Source organism: Balaenoptera acutorostrata, chromosome 17 (genome assembly GCF_949987535.1).
Source record: "Balaenoptera acutorostrata chromosome 17, mBalAcu1.1, whole genome shotgun sequence".
NCBI lineage: Eukaryota > Metazoa > Chordata > Mammalia > Artiodactyla > Balaenopteridae > Balaenoptera > Balaenoptera acutorostrata.
The window spans coordinates 70,868,793-70,888,617 of record NC_080080.1 but is presented as its reverse complement, the minus strand read 5'-3'; the positions used below and the strand labels follow the sequence as shown (position 1 = coordinate 70,888,617).

Below are 19,825 nucleotides of genomic sequence, written 5' to 3'. Positions count from 1 at the left end.
AGAGCATCTGCCAAGAGGAGTCAGAATGCTGCTGATTACCAGGAATTGGATGTGTTACAAATGGAGGTGCTCCAGCCCTCTGAATTTGCCAGCTCCATTGTTAGAGGAATGTGATAAATAGTTGAGTGCATCTGCCCTTGAAAGCTGACAAAGATCCAAGCAGCTTAAAATGACACGTTTCTCTGGATAAGTCTTGGGTAGTGTGCATCAGTCTACAACTGAACCCTAGAAATAAAGAAATATATGTAAAGAGGCATTTTTCCAGGGATTTTTTTCTTTCAGGGCAGAAGTAAGAGCCTTTGCATTTGGTTGGCCTGGACAGGATCTCTGGAACTGGTAGGGGAAAATGCTGCAATTGTATTCCAGGGCACAGAGTGAGAATTCCAGGAATATTGAGCCATTAAAATTAATGTGCTTAAAGAATCCGCTTGAGGCTTTCTGATAATGATTGTTGTATTATTAAAGTTTGAGGACTTCTTTCTTCCTTCCTCCCCCCCTCTAATTTGGTAATGGGTCATTTAAGGGAACAAACTCTAAACTTTCAGTTATTAAAGGAGCCTAAAATTTTTAACTGGAGCTTAAAAATACTTAGGGAAGGAAAGTGCACAAGTAGTATGTATATTTTTTTATAACGAGAATAAACAAAGAATCACCTATAATCCCAGCTATAATCACAGTTAAGCATGGTTATAACCTTTCATTTTTCTCTTTATTTCTACTTATTTTTCTGCTTTATTTTCCCTATATAAAGACATATATACAATTGTCTGTGTGTGTATATGCATATATGCATGTGTATATGTGTTATGTGTGTATGTGTGTGCACGTGTCAAGGTCACCAAAGACTTCTATAACACTAAACCCAGTGATCACTTCTTAGTTGTCATTGTACATGACCTGTCAATAGTACTTGACACAGGTGACCACCCTCTTCCTTGAAATACTTTATTCACTTGGATCCCATCACCCCATATTCTCCGGATTTTTCCTTCTGCATCACTGGTCTTTCTTTCTTCATCTCCTCTGTAGTTCTTCCTTCCCAAAGCTCAGCCCTTGGACTTATGTTGGATCCAACTCACTTGGGAATCTTTTCAAGTTCCATGGCTCTAAATACCATCTACCTGATGAGAACTCCCAAATGTACATCTCCCAGAGTAACTCTCATTTGAACTCAGGCTCATATATCTCTCTACCTCCGTCACACTTGTAAGTCTAATATGCATCTCACAGGTGTTCAAAATTGAACTTTGAATCCTAGCAAATCATTTCCTACTACCAAAAAAAATCTCTTGCCAACTCTTTAAATAGTAACTCCAAAATTCCAGTTGCTCAAGCCAAAACTTCGGTGCCATCCCTCGTTCCTCTTTTTCTTTCACATCCCACACCCAATCCATCAGCTAGCCCTCAAAGTGTACCAGAATCCAACCACTTCCAACTAATCATCCACTACCACACTGGTCCAAACCACCATGAACTTCCCCTAAAAGAGTCTCCTGCTTTTGCCTTTGTCCTCTCCAAGACTGAGTGATCCTTCTAAACTAAAGTCAGATCATACCACTTTTCTTCTCAAAACACTCCAGGGGCTTCCCACGTCACCTAGACCAGAAGCCAAAGTCCTTGCAATGTCTTACTTTTTTACTTTAAAAATATGTAGGAGGCAGCATAATGCTCAGGGTCAGATTGCCTGTGTTCAAAGCCTGGTTCTAATTATTAGCTGTATGATGTTGGACAAGTTACTTAACCTCTCGGTGGCTAAATTTCCTAACTGTAAAATGGGATTATTATAATACCAGTCTCATGGAGCTGCAGTGAAGATTAATGAATTAATATTTATAACAGGCTTACAGTAGTGCTGGCATGTAGTAAACATTATACAAGTTTTTTAAAATGACAAAATTGGCATTTTGTGCTATTAGAAGATTTTATCATAAATTCTGCACGTAAAAAAATGTCTCCAATAAGAATTTATAGATACCCCAAACATCTCTCAAAAAATAAGCATAGGGACTTCCCCAGTGGTCCAGTGTTTAAGACTTTGCCTTCCAATGCAGGAGGCATGGGTTCGATCCCTGGTCAGGGAACTAAGATCCCACATGCCGTGGGGTGCGGCAAAACTCTTAAAAAAAATTAAAAAAAAAGAAAGAAAAATGTTTGATTAAACAAATTTAAAATGAACTATTATTGTTTTATTCTTTTTGTTCATTCTGAGTTCAGAGTTAGAATGTATTATACACCATGATTTATGCTTTTAAATATTTTGGTACTTTTTAAGCATCCTGATGTTAAACTGCTTAATTATTCACCTACTTCCTAACCAGCAATGCTTTAATTCCTAAAATAGGTGTGATTTTTTTTCAGTTTATTGTACAGATTGGCTTATAAGATATACTTTATTTTTTTGCTCTACTTATGGCCTTTTATTATTGCTTTAAAATGAAGCAATTTAATCTAAACCGATAAAATAAACAAAAGCTTAAGGTGCATTCCTACATATACCTATAATAGGCACAGCAGGGAGAATAAGTCACGTGGAATTTCCAGTAGAGAGTTTTAAAATTAATTGACTTCGTAGAGGAAAAATTACTAGACTCAATATTGAACATGGCTTTCATCAATTTAAATCTGTCTGTGGAAGGAAGTGAGGGAAAGAGCCCCTAGCCAGAGCCTGATTATCATAGCTCAGTTTTTACATCTATTTTACATTTTTAATACTTGATTATAACTGAAGAATAAAGAATACTCACAAATCACCCCCCTGCCCCCCGTACGCACACACTGCAACACAACACACACTCATACCCTTCTGGAATTGCTTTATGATCCACAGAGGAGAGAGGGCCTTGTACTCACAAGTAAATTTCTACAGATTATTTGAAGTGGGAAGACCTATTTGAAAAGAGGTCAGATACACATTTGAATACAAGGTAAGTCACGGTATTTGTCCATAAAAACAAAAGGGAGTTAGGATTTGTGAAAAAATTGTGAAAGGGTCATAATATTTATTCAAGGGTGTATAAATCAGAGATTTTTTTTTTTGACAGTTGAGTTTAACTTTTAGAATATGTGGTGTGAAGTTTTGTTAATTCTGGAAAAGTCTTCCAGTTCTAAATGAAATTGTGGTATAAACTGGTCCTGTTGCTGGAACTCTTAAAGGCCTCTGCATGTTGAGGTGGGCTACTGATGAGCTTCCAGGTAAAAATAAACTTCCCATATTTGCCAATAGCAAAATGTCTCAGACTCAACAGCTATGCAGCTATTGAGAATTCCTTTGAGGATGTGAGGGGAAAAACAATACTATTGTGCCTGCACATTAGAAACACGAGGCAACGTTTAATGGAAACTTGCTTAGTTAAATCAACATTATTATGAAATGTAACATTTCATGGTATTTACATGTATAAAAGATGTACAAATGAATAATGCCCTTCCAAAATGTCGTTGTAATACCTGTCAAGTAACACTTTTCCTCACTTCTTTTTTAAATTTTAAAAGAAAATTGGCCTTGAAACACCATCCAGACAAGAATCCAGATGATCCAGGTGCTGCTGAGAAGTTTAAAGAAATCAACAACGCCCACACAATACTTACTGACATGTCAAAAAGAAACATATACGACAGGTACGGATCACTGGGACTCTATGTGGCCGAGCAATTTGGAGACGAAAATGTTAACACCTACTTCATGCTGTCAAGCTGGTGGGCAAAGGTGAATCGGATTTTTTGTTTCTCTTGAAAACAATTTCTTAGAAGATCATGATATTATTCACTCTTTTAGACTCCATCTCAAAGAAAGTCTAACCTTACTATGTTACTAAACTCTTACAGATAAGAGGAGCTGTTATTTAAGGATCGTTTTTGCTTTAGCTCACCAAATAATTATAAAATGCAGCAGGACTTAAAATACTTCTAGACATTAATTATATTTGAATTTGAAGCTTCAGGTTAATTCTGACTGCCCTCCCTACCCACATAATGACAAATTAAGAACTGACTCATTGCTGGAAACCTAAAATAATTTATTAGTGTGACAACTGTTTAAAAATTATTATGGGACAAATTTAGCCATGTACTTTCCTATCTATAGCATAGGCTACATCAGCAAACACAATACGGCGGAGAATACATGGTAATTAGGTCATAGGTTCAAATGGATCCTGCTGTGAAGTAGTGGAGAGGGAAATGAGGGGAAAAAGGTGAGAAGTAAATAGTGGAGCACACTGAGTTGCAGAGAGAGAGGAACAGGGAGAGAGAAAAAGGATATCTAGTCAAGAAAAAGGCAACATCTTTAAGGACTTAGTGCAACCGGAATTGACTTTTGACAGTAAATTTTGTGTGATTTCCTAAGAATCCCTAGTATATGCATGCTTGGTGATAGTTTTATATTTGTTTATGAGTATTAATATCCTTATCTTCTGATAAAAGTATATTTACATATGAATCATATATAGTCCATCTGCATCTTTTCTGGACAGTTCACATACATGTAGTAAGTTCACAGTTCACACATTTTGTGAAATCATATGAACTCACATTCATATGAGTTGTAATTAATAAAGAAACAGCAGATCTCCAGAGGCAGGTGTCATGTTCAGTAGTACTCTGATTGCTACTTTCTTCCACTAAAATAAATCTTGCTAAATTGAATAGTTTTATATACGCAGGACGAGAGAGAATATGTTTTTGTTCATAGGCATGGGGAGAGGGAGTCTGCAGCCTAAAGCCTCATTTGCCTTCTGCAGTCCTCAGAATTCCTTTTCTTGGGGATAACTGGGATTCCCACTGAAACCTCCTTTCTTTATCATTGAAGACTTGGGAGGGAGATAAGTTTCTGCCTAGAGGATTTGGAACTTAGAATGAGAGTGTACATACTGTCAATGTCATTTATGATGATAGTTTGAATGTTTATGTAAAATACAGGTTTCTGTGGGAACCTAACCCCCAGGTATGACACTGTTTCCATGGGAAGCTACATCTGGAGTTCTAGATAATTTACACACTAGCACCTGACTGCCTATTGGGGCCTACCTGCATAAAAAGGAGAATAGATTTCCTTGCCCAGGAAGTTGACAAAATTGATCAAAATTCATATAGGCAAGCAGAAGCTGTTCAGTAGTGTAAGAGATATACATAAAATAATTCCTGATGTGGCTCTTTAAAAATAAGGCTACAAAGAAATCTACCTTCCCCTTCTGCTCGTGCCAAAGCCTAATTGCCCAGTGCCCTTTAGAGTGGCCTGGCACATAGTGATCATGTATTAAGTATGCATTACATGTACGAATCAGTGTACCAATCTGAAAATATTTTAAAAACAATGGACACCTACTTATGCCTTGTACTGCACTGAGCACTTCAAGCATAAGGCAAGGTTATTTCTGCAACAGGCAAGTAATCTAGTTGGAATAATTAAAGAACAAAACAATACATGTATTAAAGGAAATTTTCAGAGAGGAGAAAAAATATGGGAATGGAATAGTGAAAGCAAGAAAGGTCAAAAGTAGGTTAAAAAAAAAGGGGGTGCTTGTTGGGGCACTGGCTCAGGAACACTGCACAGGAGGGTCTTAGAGGCAGTTGGTGAGGAGGAAGTTTTTTTATACTTTTCAGAATAATTTAAGAAATTTATGACTCTGAAAATGTAGAGAATCCATAGCAAAAAGATTATAGGTGTGAGGGTGTATAAAATCACTTTCTATTTCAAATAACATATTTTTAATAAAATCACAAACTTATTTTGCTCAATTAACAATAATGGGCTTTTTTCACTTCAAATTGGGTTGGGAGAGTTTAATCTTTTAATCTTTAGCTATGGCGAACTTAGTGAGGAAACCTTTTATATGCTCGTGGGGAAATCCTGGTGCTGTTCACTAGGAGGAACAAATCATTTGTTTATCTACTAATCAATTAATACATTCATTAATTCAGTAGGCATTTACTGTCGACCACACTCCAGGTACTAAATCCTTAGGCAGAGGAGGGATTGAAAGACAACTAACATATAGTTTAGCCTTGAAGAAGCTCACAGTCTGAGACAGAATTATAAACTAATCACTGTCTTAAAGTGTCAACAAAACAAGACTATGGTGGACATTTGTATGGAGTACAGTTGGGGCACAAAGGAGGGAGTAATTGTTCTGGAGGAGGTGGGGATCAGGAAAGATGTCAGACAGAGGATCTTTGAGATAATCTTACACACAGAGTGGGTATTTGCTAGGTGACTAGGGAATGGGACAGTGGGTGTCTAGGCAGATGAATCCATAGGGAGAGCAAAGCTCTGCAAGGATGGCAGGAACAGGGCCATGCTGGTGCAGGGAAGGCACTGGAAGAGGCCAGATGACCATTAATAAGGAGCTCCAGCCTTTTCTAAGAAGCAGCAGAGTCGCTGCATGGGGTCAAGAGAACATGTCAGAAAGCTCCAGCAGCAATGTGCAGAGTGGGCTAGAGGCAGGAGTGGAAGCAGGTAGGTCAGCTAGGAGGCTACTGAAGTGTCCAGAGCAGAGATAAGGGGATCCATTCTAAAGCCCTACCAATCCTACCAATCAGGAGAGAGACAATGGGGAGGGGCAGAGATGGTGAGGAGAGAGACTGCAGGACGTGGTGACTGAGCGGAACGTTGTGGTGTCAGGACTAGCTATCGCTAGCTCTTCTTGGTGAGAATGATTCAGTGCCCTGGGTTAGCTCATGTGACCTGTAGAGGTTATGTCTGTTGGTTTGTTTGCTCTGCTCTTAATAATGATCACCATGGCTTAGAGAATAAAGAAGAAAATGTCATGCTTCATTACTTTGGCTGCAAGTCACCTGTTCCTGGCTTAACTTGTTAGGTAAAACTTTATGAGGAATTTGTTTCCAAGGAAACTAAAAAGATAGTCTTCCATGGAATAAGGATGAGGGTGAACTGTGGTGCCTTCAGGTCTCTGGAGGTACATGGGTACACACTCGATTTCTGGGGTCTCCTACATCCCACTACCCCTCACCCCTGTTTTGCTTTGCCTCTGTTTCCCCTAGACTTTGTTTGTCATCATTGGCCTCTTGACTGGCTGCTATTTTTGCTGCTGTCTGTGCTGCTGTTGCAACTGCTGCTGTGGACGCTGCCGGCCTAAATCATCGATGCCAGAAGAGGACTTCTATGTGTCCCCAGAGGATCTTGAGGAGCAGATCAAGACTGACATAGAAAAAGGTACAGTAAGATGAGAACAGAGTAGGGGGTGTCTCTTCATAGGCCTGGCCAAGCACCGGGCCCCACGGTGATGGCTATCACTAAAGTGAGAGAGATACAACAACCAAATGGGGGGAATGCCATAGACTTTCACCTTTGGTACCTCTTTTGGAGAGGATGAAAGGACAGTTACCTTTACCAGCCACAGACAAAAGCAGAACCTGACACTGTCAGAAAGAAGTCATGAAATATGCTGATCACAAAGCAAAGCTAGTACAATTCACAGTCGCATTACAAAAGAGTGAACTGTGGGTTCAGGGAGGTTTGGGTGGGAGTACCCAGGGGTAGGAGAACCAAGGTAGAAATTTCTCCCAGGAAAAGCATTTCAGCCTGTTACTTTAGGATCTCTATTTAGATAGAAGGGAATGGACATCAAGAGAAGTCAACAACCCTTGACTTTTCTTCTTTTTAATTACTTGATAATGAGTTTTGGGTAAAACTGGGGGAGGGTAGTCTTTCTTCCCCAGAAATGCAGCTTCCTTCCCAAACCACACATTCAGAGCTAGCCTCAAACCAGCATCAAGAATACTGTCCGATATAAACGGGACTGTCTGCTCTGCTAAACCATCTGCACATGTCTATTAATGTGTGTGCATGGCCATGATAGATTACTTGATTCTTCAAGTTCACTAGACCCAGCAATGATAAAGAAAAAATATAAAGAAAGACAACAATCTCACAGAATTCACATCATCAGGAATACTTCATATTCTCTGGGAAATGCCTTTGTTTAAACAAACTGGAGTCAAACCTGCCATCATCCTTTCTGTCTTGCAGCCATAATCCTACTGTCATTTTCTCCTGCAGAATGCATCATTATTCTGGATAATAGACTTTATCGCTAAGTCACAAAGAAGCCTGGACAGCCAAATAAACAATTCAGCCAGTGACCCACTGCTGTCAGAACTGCGGAAATTAGGCATGGTGCACTTCTGTGTACTGTACTCTGATTCTTTTGATCACAATGAAGCAGAAATTCCATGACATCAGACAGAGGAGAGACTGTTTAAAGGCTTCCAGATACTTTCAATTCCCTATCAAATGTGATGCTAAGTAATATCCAGTTATTACCCACCCTGAGTCCAGCTTAAAGAAAGGAGTCTTCAATCATGTGAATTGTACTTAGTCTCAGACCATTTTAGGATTGGGAGATCAGAGAGGACAGAAGGGATTTTCCTGCAAGCTGTCATTCCTTCCCATGGGGACCACTGGGTGGCCAGTCTGGCAAACAGGGGGTTTGCTCTCACCATTTTTTATTACTGCCCCTGGAGCCAAATTGGAGGCCCATGGTGAAATATAATTACAACTTTCTTTTGCTTTATTTGGGATATAAAATGACAAATCTTCTAACAGGGCATACACCCCAAAAAGAGCAAGCAAGCTGTATTACTCGTAAATGGGTTAAACAGAGATACACACGTATAAACTCTTCTTCAGGGAAGAGCCAGTGACTTCGGCATAAGTTGCTTAAGAATGATGAGCCCAGTGCATTCATCTCATCTGCTCTTTTGAGGGAGATAAACTGTTATTAGATCATGTCAGGGGTCGCTGGGCCCATTGTTCATAGGATCTCCCATAATATCCATCAACCCAGTCCAGCCACTGACAGAGGATAGGAAGGGGCAGTTAGACAAGAGAGTACTGCCATCGTCATCCACTGTGTCAAGCTTATCTTAACTTTTCCTTTATAGTGCGGGAACCAAAACTAGGTGAACTGAACCTAGATACCTCAAATCCAGTCTGCCACACTTTTCTGAAAAGCCTCAAAGTCTTTCCTTTTTAAAATTAGATAAAAGCTCCACCAGGGCATTTCAGCAGACCTTCTTTGCAGAAGATTTCTTTTCTGGAACAGAAATTCATACTCAGTGCCAAATTACACCCAGATTTCCTTCCTGCAGAGTCGCTGGTGATAAATCTACGTGCCGCTCACTGTTCTCAGTTCTGACACCCCAGAGCTACCAATTCCATTGCAGAGGTCAGATTCCAGACTTAGTAAGTCACGAACCCATTTGACTGTGTTACTATTAGTCTTAACCAAAAGGAAAAGCTCTATCCTATTACTAAATACTTAAAAGCTCCTATGCAGAGTTAATCAAGGTTTTCAAGGGCCAGAAACTTACACAATTTGGACAGTCCCTTTAGAGAAAAAGAATATAAAATTACAAATACAAAATTAGATCTGAAAGTGAATACTTATTTATAACGAAAAAAAGAAATTACAAAAAATTGCAAAGCTTAAAAACTGATAAATATCTTAAATATCGTAAAATTTGAAAAATAGCAATAGTTTAATTAACTGCCTGACACACCTTTATAATACTTTCCCCCTATGCTTTCTGGGTGCATATTCTTTGATTGCCTCTTCATTTAATAATAATTTCATTAATATCATTTCCTGTAGGGAGAATAGAAAAATAATTGTCCTTCCTCTAGCATGTTTCTTCAAAATTTTTTTTTTATTATTGGTAGATTAGAAAAGTTACAGTTTTACAACTCATTATAGATAATGTTGTCTAACTTTTTAGGGATTGTTGTCAGATTTAAGAAAACTCCTATCTAGTTTATTTCATATACAAGATGTAAATTTGGAAGAATTTTTCCACAGACCAATTCTGACTACACATGTCAAACCTTGTTGCCCCTCCATCACCCAGTACTTCCAGGATCAGAGCCCACTGGACACATTCATAATGTGTGACACCATGTCTGGCATGGATCTTCATGTCCCCTAAGCAATTAAATTGGGATAGTGAGCTATAGGAGTTATCTCTAAAGCCATTCCTATGCCAGTATGACTAGCAATAGTTATACACAGAGTTGCTGCAAGCCACAGAAACATAGTTTCTGTTCAAGAGTAGTTGTACAGGGTGGGATTTGCTAGTAGAGAGGAGAGATTTGCTTGGGTTACTGTGTCTCTTTCAAGTATGTGAAAGAGTGTAATCTAACTTCTACCCTTAAGAAATAAAGGAGGGAAGTTCAAAACAGTGGCATCTTCAATATTCCCTGGAAATTTCAGAACTTGTAAACTGATTCCCATCTCTTTCTCAGAATAAAAATATAATCCCAGTGGCATTCTAGGAACACAGGGGAATTCTATTATTCTTATGAATCAATTAGGAGCAAATAGAAGAGAGACAGTGTCTTGAGGGGTTGTCCATCCCCCCTTTTTTGTCTTGGAAAATTTGAAGCTTGAAAGATAAAGGTGACAGATACCAGGTTATTTCCCTTCCTTTCAAATGTTCACAAATTAGAAGTTCCGCTTTGTGAAATTTTGAGTGTTATATTTAAAACAAGCTCATTTAGACCTTATACTCCTCTGTTAGATAAATGCCACAATGAAGTCAGAATTCTACCAGTCAAGAGGGCTTTAGAGACCATCTTGAGATAGAACACCATTCCCTGGGACTGTGTGTGTGTGTGTGTGTGTGTGTGTGTGCGTGCGTGCGTGTGTGTGTGTGTGTGTGTGTGTGAGAGAGAGAGAGAGAGAGAGAGAGAGAGAAAGAAAGAGGAAGGAAGGAAGGAAGGAGGGAAGGGAGGGAGGGAGGGGAAGGAAGGAAGGAAGGAAGGAAAGAAGGAAGGAAGGAAGGAAGGAAAAGAAAGGGAAAAATGAAGAAAAAAGAAAAGAGAGGAAGGAAGAAGGTATAGAAATGAGCATAAATGGAAACCTGTTATCTCTAAATACCCTGGCAAAGCAAACCAAAAATACAAGAGATAAGTTCAATTTTTTTCCAAGCTGCAGGCAGTGGACTGAAAACTTTCAGTTAAACTCTAAAATTTTCTTGCAGAGTCATGATTTCCCCACTTTTTTGAAGGAGAGGAAATAAAGTATTTAAGGGAGAAGATTTTATAGTGGGTTGACCTTGGATCTAAAAATGTGAGATTCAGAGCACAGAAAAATCTGTTGACTGCTTAACTGTTCTTGCTACTCACCTGGATGAAACCCAAATAAATTCACAGCCACTGAGCTGAAGAGGCCATATGGCTTGTAATTAGACTTGCTCTCAGCCAAGATATTGAGACATTTATTACATTTGCTGTTCAGCATTCATCACACTTTACTGCCCAGGAAAAGGGCACCAAGGAAGAGATTAAATTCATCCTTCCTCTTTTCACCAATCCCACTCAATCTCCTTCCTATCCCCTTCCCCCCAGTCAAAAGGAACTGATTTCTAAAAATAACTCATGGAAAATAATTCTTGCAACTAGTCCAAAGCCCTTTGCTGCTTCTTTATAGGAAAATAACAAGTAAGCACCATCAAGGCCCTGGGCCGGGAGAGCAGGACAAGTGAGTCAGCTCACAACGCTACCCCAGAAGCTGCTCAAAGTGGACCCAAGGTTTCTTCAGATTTTGCCTGCTAAGGTTCAGTGAGCAAATTTACTAGACAGGTTTATCAAGACAGTCTTTTCACAGAAAACATTCATCGAGCACTTAATATTTGCCCGACACTACACTAGGGGCTAGAGAAAAGAAAGACGCGGTCCCTGCTGTCTTGGACCTTACAGTATCGCAGAGGAGATGGGAAGACAAGTACTCAACAAATAGTCACACAATGAGCTAGCTAACTTACAGGTATGATAAGTCTGCCAAAGGAGAAGCAACGGGGCTGTGACAGTGAACGCTAGGCGGGCCTGACCTGGATGCAGGTGAGGACAGCTTCCCAGAGGAGGTGACATTTAAAGCTGAAAACGTAAAGAATGAGGAGGAGTTAGGGGTGGGAGATTATGGGGAAGGAGAACCCTAGAAGGGAGGAATCTCGACACCAGCATGGCATCTGGCATAGCACCCCCCAGCACCCTGTGGGTAACGGTGAATGGAGCTCTAGATGCCAGGCAAGGCAGGGATAGTCACATTAGGCTGTTCTAGTGATCAGTTTGATCAAGGAACTGAATGAAGAGGAAGTTACGCAGAGAGCATATTTGCAAATAACCCCAAACTGGGATATACCCAGACAAGGGCTCAGACCATCAAAGTGAAATGTGACGGATGGAAAGCAGCTGGAATCCTGGACAGTTTGCTGGATAAGAGCAAGAGCAGCAGGATTTTAACTAGGAAGAGGGGAAAGGGAGTTGAGAGAAACCCAGGAGGTTCTGAGGAAGAAAACGCAAAAAGGTACAGGTGAAGTATTATTCAGCCATAAAAAGGAACGAAGTACTGATACACACTACAGGGTGGATGAACCTGGAAACATTATGCTAAGTGAAAGAAGCCAGACACAAAAGGACAAACACTGTATGATTCCATTTACATGAAATACCCAGATTAGGGACATTCATAGAGGCAGAAAGCATACTGGTGGTTGCCAGGGCCTGGGGGGAAAAGAGGAACAGGGAACAACTGCCTAATGGGTCTCCTTTTGGAGAAATGTTCTGCAACCAGATAGAGGCAGTGAATTATATATTTGGTACACTGTGAATGTACTAAATTGTTCACTTTATTTATTTATTTAAATTTAATTTTATTTATTTTTGGCTGTGTTGGGTCTTCATTCCTGCGCGCGGGCTTTCTCTAGTATGGCGAGCGGGGGCTACTCTTTGTTGTGGTGCGTGGGCTTCTCATTGCAGTGGCTTCTCTTGTTGCAGAGCACAGGCTCTAGGTGCGCGGGCTTCAGTAGCTGTGGCACGTGGGCTTAGTTGCTCTGTGGCATGTGGGATCTTCCCAGACCAGGGCTCGAACCCGTGTCGCCTGCATTGGCAGGGGGATTCTTAACCACGGCGCCACCAGGGAAGTCCCAAATTGTTCACTTTAAATGGTTACTTTTATGTTATGTGACTCTCACTTAAATTAAAAAATATCTGTAGTAGAGGAGAGAGGGGATTTGACTACAGAAAGAAACTAAACACCCTTTCTTCAGAGAAGGAGAAGGTTGTTTGTTTCCTGCAAATTCACCCATGGCAGGGAGTAGAAGATACCACAAAGTATCAGTATTCACAAAGTGTGGGGAAATGGGCAAGTTGATTATCAGTCTTTTATGCAGCTACCTTGAGAGCAGTACACTATTAGTAGCTAAGACAGAAAAGGGCTTTGAAGTCAGTCCCATTTCAAGCCCCGACTCTATTAGTTACCGGTAGAGATTTTGGGGGTAATTCACTTAACTCTTTTATCCCTTATTGTTCTTACTTATCAGGAACATACAAACGAACATTATGTGCCATTACCTTTAAGTTCTTTGCTTGTTGTTCCCTATTTAGAGGTAACTGTTATCCTAAATCATCTGCAATCATTTTCCTTTTTTAAATTTCTATTTAACTGACATACAGCACTGTATAAGTCTAAAGTGTACAGCATAATGACTTGACTTACATATATTGTGAAATGATCACCACAATAAGTTTAGTTAATATCTATCATCTCATATAGACACACAAAAAAAACAAAAACATGTTCTTTTCCTTGTGATGAGAACTTTTAGGATCTACTCTGTTAGCAACTTTCAAATATGCCACAGAGCAGTGTTAACTGTAGTCATCATATTGTATATTACACCCCCAGTATTTATTTGTCTGAGAACTGGAAGTTTGTACCTTTTAACCACATTCATCCAATTCCTTGTCCCCTCACCCTCTGCCTCTGGTAACCACAAATCTGATCTCTTTTTCTATGAGTTTGGGTTGTTTTTGTTTTTTTAGATTCATATATAAGTGAGATCATACAGTATTTGTCTTTCTCTATTTGACTTACTTCATTTAGCATAATGCACTCAAAATCCATCCATGTTGTCACAAATAGCAGGATTTCCCTCTTTTTTAAGGCTGAACACTAGTCCATTGTAAATATACACCACATTTTCTTTATCCACTCATCCATCAATGAACACTTAGGTTGTTTCCACCCACATCTTGGCTATCATAATGTAATCATTTTCTTACTATTCTTTTTAGTATTACAACTATATATATTTATGTTCCTTAACAGTTTATTGCTTGGTTTTACATTTCTGAACTTTAAATCAATGAACTTATACTCAACAATTATCCTTCAACTTTTTTTTCACTCAATATCATATTTCTGAACTTCATTCATACTGTCATTGTCTTTCATTCATTTTCACTGTTGTATAATATTCTTCTATGAGAATATCCCATAAAATTTATTTATCCATTCTACTGCTAGTGGATATTTGGGTATCCAAATCCACTTTTTTGCCATTACAAACAGGGCTATTACAAATATTCTTGTTATGAATGTCTCCTGGTGCATGAGTGCTAGAGTTTTCTAGGTATTGGGCTGGCCAAAAAGTTTGTTCGGTTTTAAGTAAAAATAAAAGACACAGTTTTCATTTTCACCAAGAACTTTATTGAACAATGTATTCATTAACTGAATGAACTTTTTGGCCAACCCAATATATACACAGGAGTGGAATACCTTAGTCAAAAGGTATGCGTATCTACAAGATATTAGATAACACCGAGTTGTTCTACAAAGTTGCTGCACTAATTTCCACTAGCTAATGAGAGTTCCTACTGCTTCACATCCTTGCCATCACTAGACTATAAATGTGTGTCAATCTGGTGGATGGGAAATGGTATATACCATTGTGGTTTTCATTTTTTTCTCCTTGAATCCTTTCATAATCTTACTGGTTGTTTGGGTTTCTCTTTCTTTGAAATGCCTATTCAAGTCTTTTGCAGGTTTTTATTATATCATTTGCTTTTTTCTTACTGACTCTTTTTTGGGGCATGGGTATTGACTCTGTTGATCATGTTTGTTTAAAATGAATTTTCCCAGTTTGTGACCTGGTGTTTCACTCTTTATGGTATCTTTTGATAAGCCAAAGTTCTTGATTTTAATGTAGTCAAAATGTCAATCTTTGCCTTTATGCTTAGTGATTTGTGTTTTGATTAAGAAATCTTTCCCTATCCCAAGGATACAAAGGTGTTCTCCTATATGCTCTTCTCAAAGTTTCATAGTTTTGCTATTCATGTTTACGCATTTAATAACCTGGAATTGATTTCTGCAAGTGGTATGATGTAGGGTTCCAATTTCACTTTTTTCCATATAGAAAACAAATTGTCCAGCACACTGATTTCTAGTCTTGGTTTTGACATACATTAAGTTTTAATTGATATATGGAACAGTTTCTGGGCTTTCTGTTCTGGTCCATTGGTCATTTTGTCTATCTATATGCAACACCAGGCCCATTTATAATAATTCATAACACTGTTCAGGCAACTCTTCCTAATTTGTTCTTCAGGACACTCTCACATATCCTTGGCCTTTTGCTTTTCTATATAAATTTTAGAATAAGCTTTGTTAAGTCCTGTACCAAAATTTCTTTAAACAAAATATTTGGGATCTTGATTAGAATTACAGTGACTGTAGATAAATTAGGAAGAACTGACATCTTTAAAGAATGTGAGTCCTCTAATATGTGACATGGTATACCTCTCCATTTATTTAGGTTTTCTTCATTGGCTTTCAATAAAGATATCTCTTTTATATCTTTGGTTGCATTGATTCCTAATACTTTATCCATTTTCATACAATTATAAATAAATTATTATATATTAGTTGTTGACTTGTTTTTTAATATATAGAAATGTACATTATTTAACATTGATTTCGAATCCAAGAAACTAGCTAAACTCTCTATTTCTAATTATTTATCTGTAAATTCTTTAGGGTTTCTACATACCTATCTATATCATTTGTGAATAGTGATAGTTTTGATTCTTCCATCCCTTCCCTAATCATTTTTTTAGCCTTTTCCTTGCCTTTCTGTGTTTGTTGAGACTGCCAGTAAAATGTTGAAGAGAAGATGCTTTCAAGATTGCATAATGACTGAAGTTTGCTGTAGGCTTTTGATCAGGTTAAGAAAGTTGTCTTCTATTACTATTTTGTTAGAATACTTTTTTCTTCACCAATTGAGATAGTAATGATTTTTCTCCTTTAAATTGTTCACGTGAAGAACTATATGAATTGTTTCCCAACGTTAAAACAATCTTGAATTCCTGAGATAAACCCAAATCAGTCATAATGCATTAAATATTTTATTTTTTTATGAAATGTGTTTGCTAATATTTTGTTTTAGATGTTTGCATCTGTGTTAATGAGTGAGACTGGCCTATTATTTTCCCATCTCAAACTTTCCTTATGGGTTCTATATCAAGATTATGCCTCATAAAATAAATTAGGAGTGTTCCTTTTTAACTCTCGAAAAGTTTGTGTATTACTGGATTTATTTCTTTCTACAGGACTGTGTAGACCTTTCTGGGCTAATGTGTTTTTATACAAACTTTAAATTATTGATTCAATACATTTAATGTTTATAGGCCATTTAGGTTTCCTTTCTTCTTTATTAAAACAATTAGTTCTTCAAAATTTCCTCTTGTTACCTTTTACACATCTATAGTATCTGCAATTTTGTCCCATTTTTCATTCCTTATATTGGTTATTTCTGCTTTCCTTTTTTAGCCATTCTCACCAGATATTTGAAAATTTTATTCTTCTCAAATAAATATTGTCAGTTTTATTGATTCTCCTGTATATTCTCTCTACTTAATTTCTATTTGTTATTATTTCTCTTAATTTATTGTTGTTAATTTTCTAACTTAATTTTTATACTTCTTAATTTTCAGTCCTTCTTCTTTTCTGATATTAAGCTATTAAGGCTATAAATTTTTCTGTAAGTACCAGTTTGGCTTTACATACACACACGTACATATATGTTCTTATAATCTAAGTTTGAAATATTTTCTTATTTCCATTATAATTTTTTCTTTAATCTATAAGTTAGGTCTATATGTGTCTTAATTTGTAAACCTGTGGGGTCTTTTCTCATTCTTTATTATTGTTTGTGTCTAACTGAACTGCATTATTATCAGAAAATGTGGACAGCATGAAACAATATTTTGAAATGTCTTGAGGCTTGCTTATAGCCTAGAACTTAATTGATTTTACATATGTTCCACATTGCTTCAAAACAGTACATTTTGCATTTGTTAGGTTCACTGTTCCATGTATGACTATTAAATAAAGCTAATTTGTTGTATGTATTAGTTTGCTAGGGCTGCTGTAACAAAGTACCACAGACTGGGTGATTTGAAAAACAGAAATTTATTCTCTGGCAATTCTGGAGGTTAGAAACCCAAGATCAAGGTGTCACAGGATTGGTTTCCTTAAGGCCGCTCTTCTTGGCATGTACATGGTCATTTTCATCTTGTGTCTTCACAAGGCCTTCCCTCTATGTATGACTGTGTCCTAAGTACACAAGTCATACTGGACTAAGGCCCACTCTGAGGACCTCATTTTAACATAATTACCTCTTTAAAGACCTCCTCTCCAAATATGGTCACATTCTGAGGGACTGGGGATTAGAACTTCAACATATGAAGGCGGTGGGGGGGCAGGGACATGATTCAGTTCACAACATTACACTTTGCAAATCCTTTATATCCTTGAAGATTTTTTTGCTTGCTTTATCCGTCAGTTACTGAGAGAAGCATTCAAGTCTTCCCCTGTGCTGATGGATTTTTCTATTTCTCTATAAAGTTCTGTCAATTTTTGCTTCCTATATTTTGAGGCTATGTTATTAGCATATATAAGTTTTGAATTTTTATGGCTACTTGGTTAATTGAATATGTTATTATTATGTAGTTACCCTCTAGCTCTAGCAATGCTTTTTGTCTCATACTTTGTTTTTAAAATACAGTTATATTAGCTTTCTTTTCATTAGTGTTTGTGTAGTAAATATGTTTCCATCCTTTTATTCTCAACATTTTTTTGTCCTTATGTTTTTTGATGTGTCCTTTGTAAACAGCATATTGCTGGGGGGATTTATTCAGTCTGGCCATGTTTTTTCTTTTAAATAGAGTCCATTTGTATTTTTTATAACTAATGATATATGTTTTTTTCTATGAACTTACTCTTTGTGAGAGACAGTATAGCACAGTCTTTAAGAAAACAGATTCTGAGAAATACTGCCCAGGTTTTAATACTAGCTCTATTCCTTACTACCTGTGTAATGTAGGCTAGTTACGTAAAACATTCTGTCCCTCAGTTTATCTGTAAAATAGCTATCATAATTACCCTACCTTGTAGTGCTATTATTGAGTTAATATACATAAAGCACTGAGAACAGTGCTAGACACATAATAAGTACTATATACATGCTTTCTGTTAATATTTTATTATTATAATTATCACTTTAAGTTGGCATATTTTTTCTGTTTCTATTTTCTTTCCTTTTTTCTTTCTTCTGTACTGATAGAATTTTTTTTTCACATTCCATTTCTTTCTCTCCTCCAGTTTGGAAATTATATTCTCTGTTCTATTTTTTTAGGGCTGCTTTAAAAATTTATCAAGCATACTTAAGTTACCAAAGTTGAAAGTTAATTCTTATCTTTACCCTCTCCTGAACAATACAAGAACTTTATAACTCTTTAATTCTGATCATCTCCTTTCTGATTTACATACTATTGTCATAATTTTATCTCAATTTTAAGTCTCATAAATTATTATTGCTTCATATAATACATAATTGTTTAGTTTTACTTACAAATCTACTAATCATTTCTATATACAGCACAAATTTTTCCATATGATGACACTTCTTCCTGTCTGAATTATAACTTTTAAATTAGGTCTGCTGGTGGCACAACTTCTGTTTTTACTGTCTGAAAATACCCGTAAATCATGCTTAAAAAAATAAATGTAGCAATAAGAGGGTTTATCAACAAATTTAGGTTGATATCTTCTTATAGTGTATCGTAAATATAATTTCATAGTTTTCTGGCTTCCATATCTGCTATTGGAAAGTGAGATTGCTTTAAAAACCGTTATCCTTGGTGTTCTTCAACTAAGATGTTTAAATATGAATTTCTCTTTAATTTATCCTAGTTGGTTCTTGAATCTGTGGATTGGTGTCTTTTATCAATTCCAGGAAATTCTCAGCCATTAAATCGTCAAATATTACCTCAACTCTTCTTTTCATTTCTTTAGGAAAGTCTTATTAAATATAAGTCAGAATATCACTCTATTCTTCATGTCCTTTAGCCTCTTTCCTATTGTATATCTTTGTTTCCCTGTGTCACATTCTGATTAATCTCCTCAAATTTGTCTTCTATTCCATTAATTCTCTCTTTTGCTGTTAAACCCATTCATCAAGCTTTAAAATTTTCAGATGTTTTAATGTCTGAAAGAGATTTTTTATTATTATTAATTTCAAAATCCATTTGATCATTTGAAAAACAAATCTAATTCTTTCTTATTCTGTGTCTGGTAAGTGCAGGATTTGAAGTCTTTCTGGGTCTGACTGGCTTTCTGTTGTTTCTACTGGCTCTCACTCAGTGTGCATTGTTTCTATGTGTAATGTTCCCCCTCCCCCCATCTCTCTCCCTCTCTATTTCTCCTTATCTCTCCCATCTCTCTGTTTTTTACTATGGGTTTATGTTTCTTGCAATTTGGGGGAGATTCTTTGAGGCCTGGGTTGAAGGTTGGGGCCATTCACTTCTGCTCTGTGCTTTTGCATTGGACCATTTTAAACTAAATTATCAGCCTGAGGTTTCTTAGAACACACAGGTATTGTAAATTTGACCTGTCAAATTGTGTGCTCATTAGCTTGCTAACAGACATTTTTAAGGGAACTCTTCACTTCCTCATCAAAACTCAAGACTAGC

The 19,825-nt window shown here is 37.2% G+C and overlaps 2 protein-coding genes across 3 annotated transcripts in view; one reads left to right on the top strand and one right to left on the bottom strand.

Moving 5' to 3' along the window:
- The window catches only part of PDE7A (phosphodiesterase 7A), a 355,014-nt gene that overhangs the window by 314,191 nt on the left and 20,998 nt on the right, over positions 1 to 19,825 (bottom strand). The window lies entirely within an intron of this gene.
- The window catches only part of DNAJC5B (DnaJ heat shock protein family (Hsp40) member C5 beta), a 47,490-nt gene that overhangs the window by 27,045 nt on the left and 620 nt on the right, over positions 1 to 19,825 (top strand). The window contains exons 2-3 of the mRNA XM_057532079.1: positions 3,493 to 3,706; positions 7,000 to 7,171. Coding sequence (XP_057388062.1) covers positions 3,493 to 3,706; positions 7,000 to 7,171 — 386 coding nt within the window. The remainder of the gene's footprint in view (positions 1 to 3,492; positions 3,707 to 6,999; positions 7,172 to 19,825) is intronic.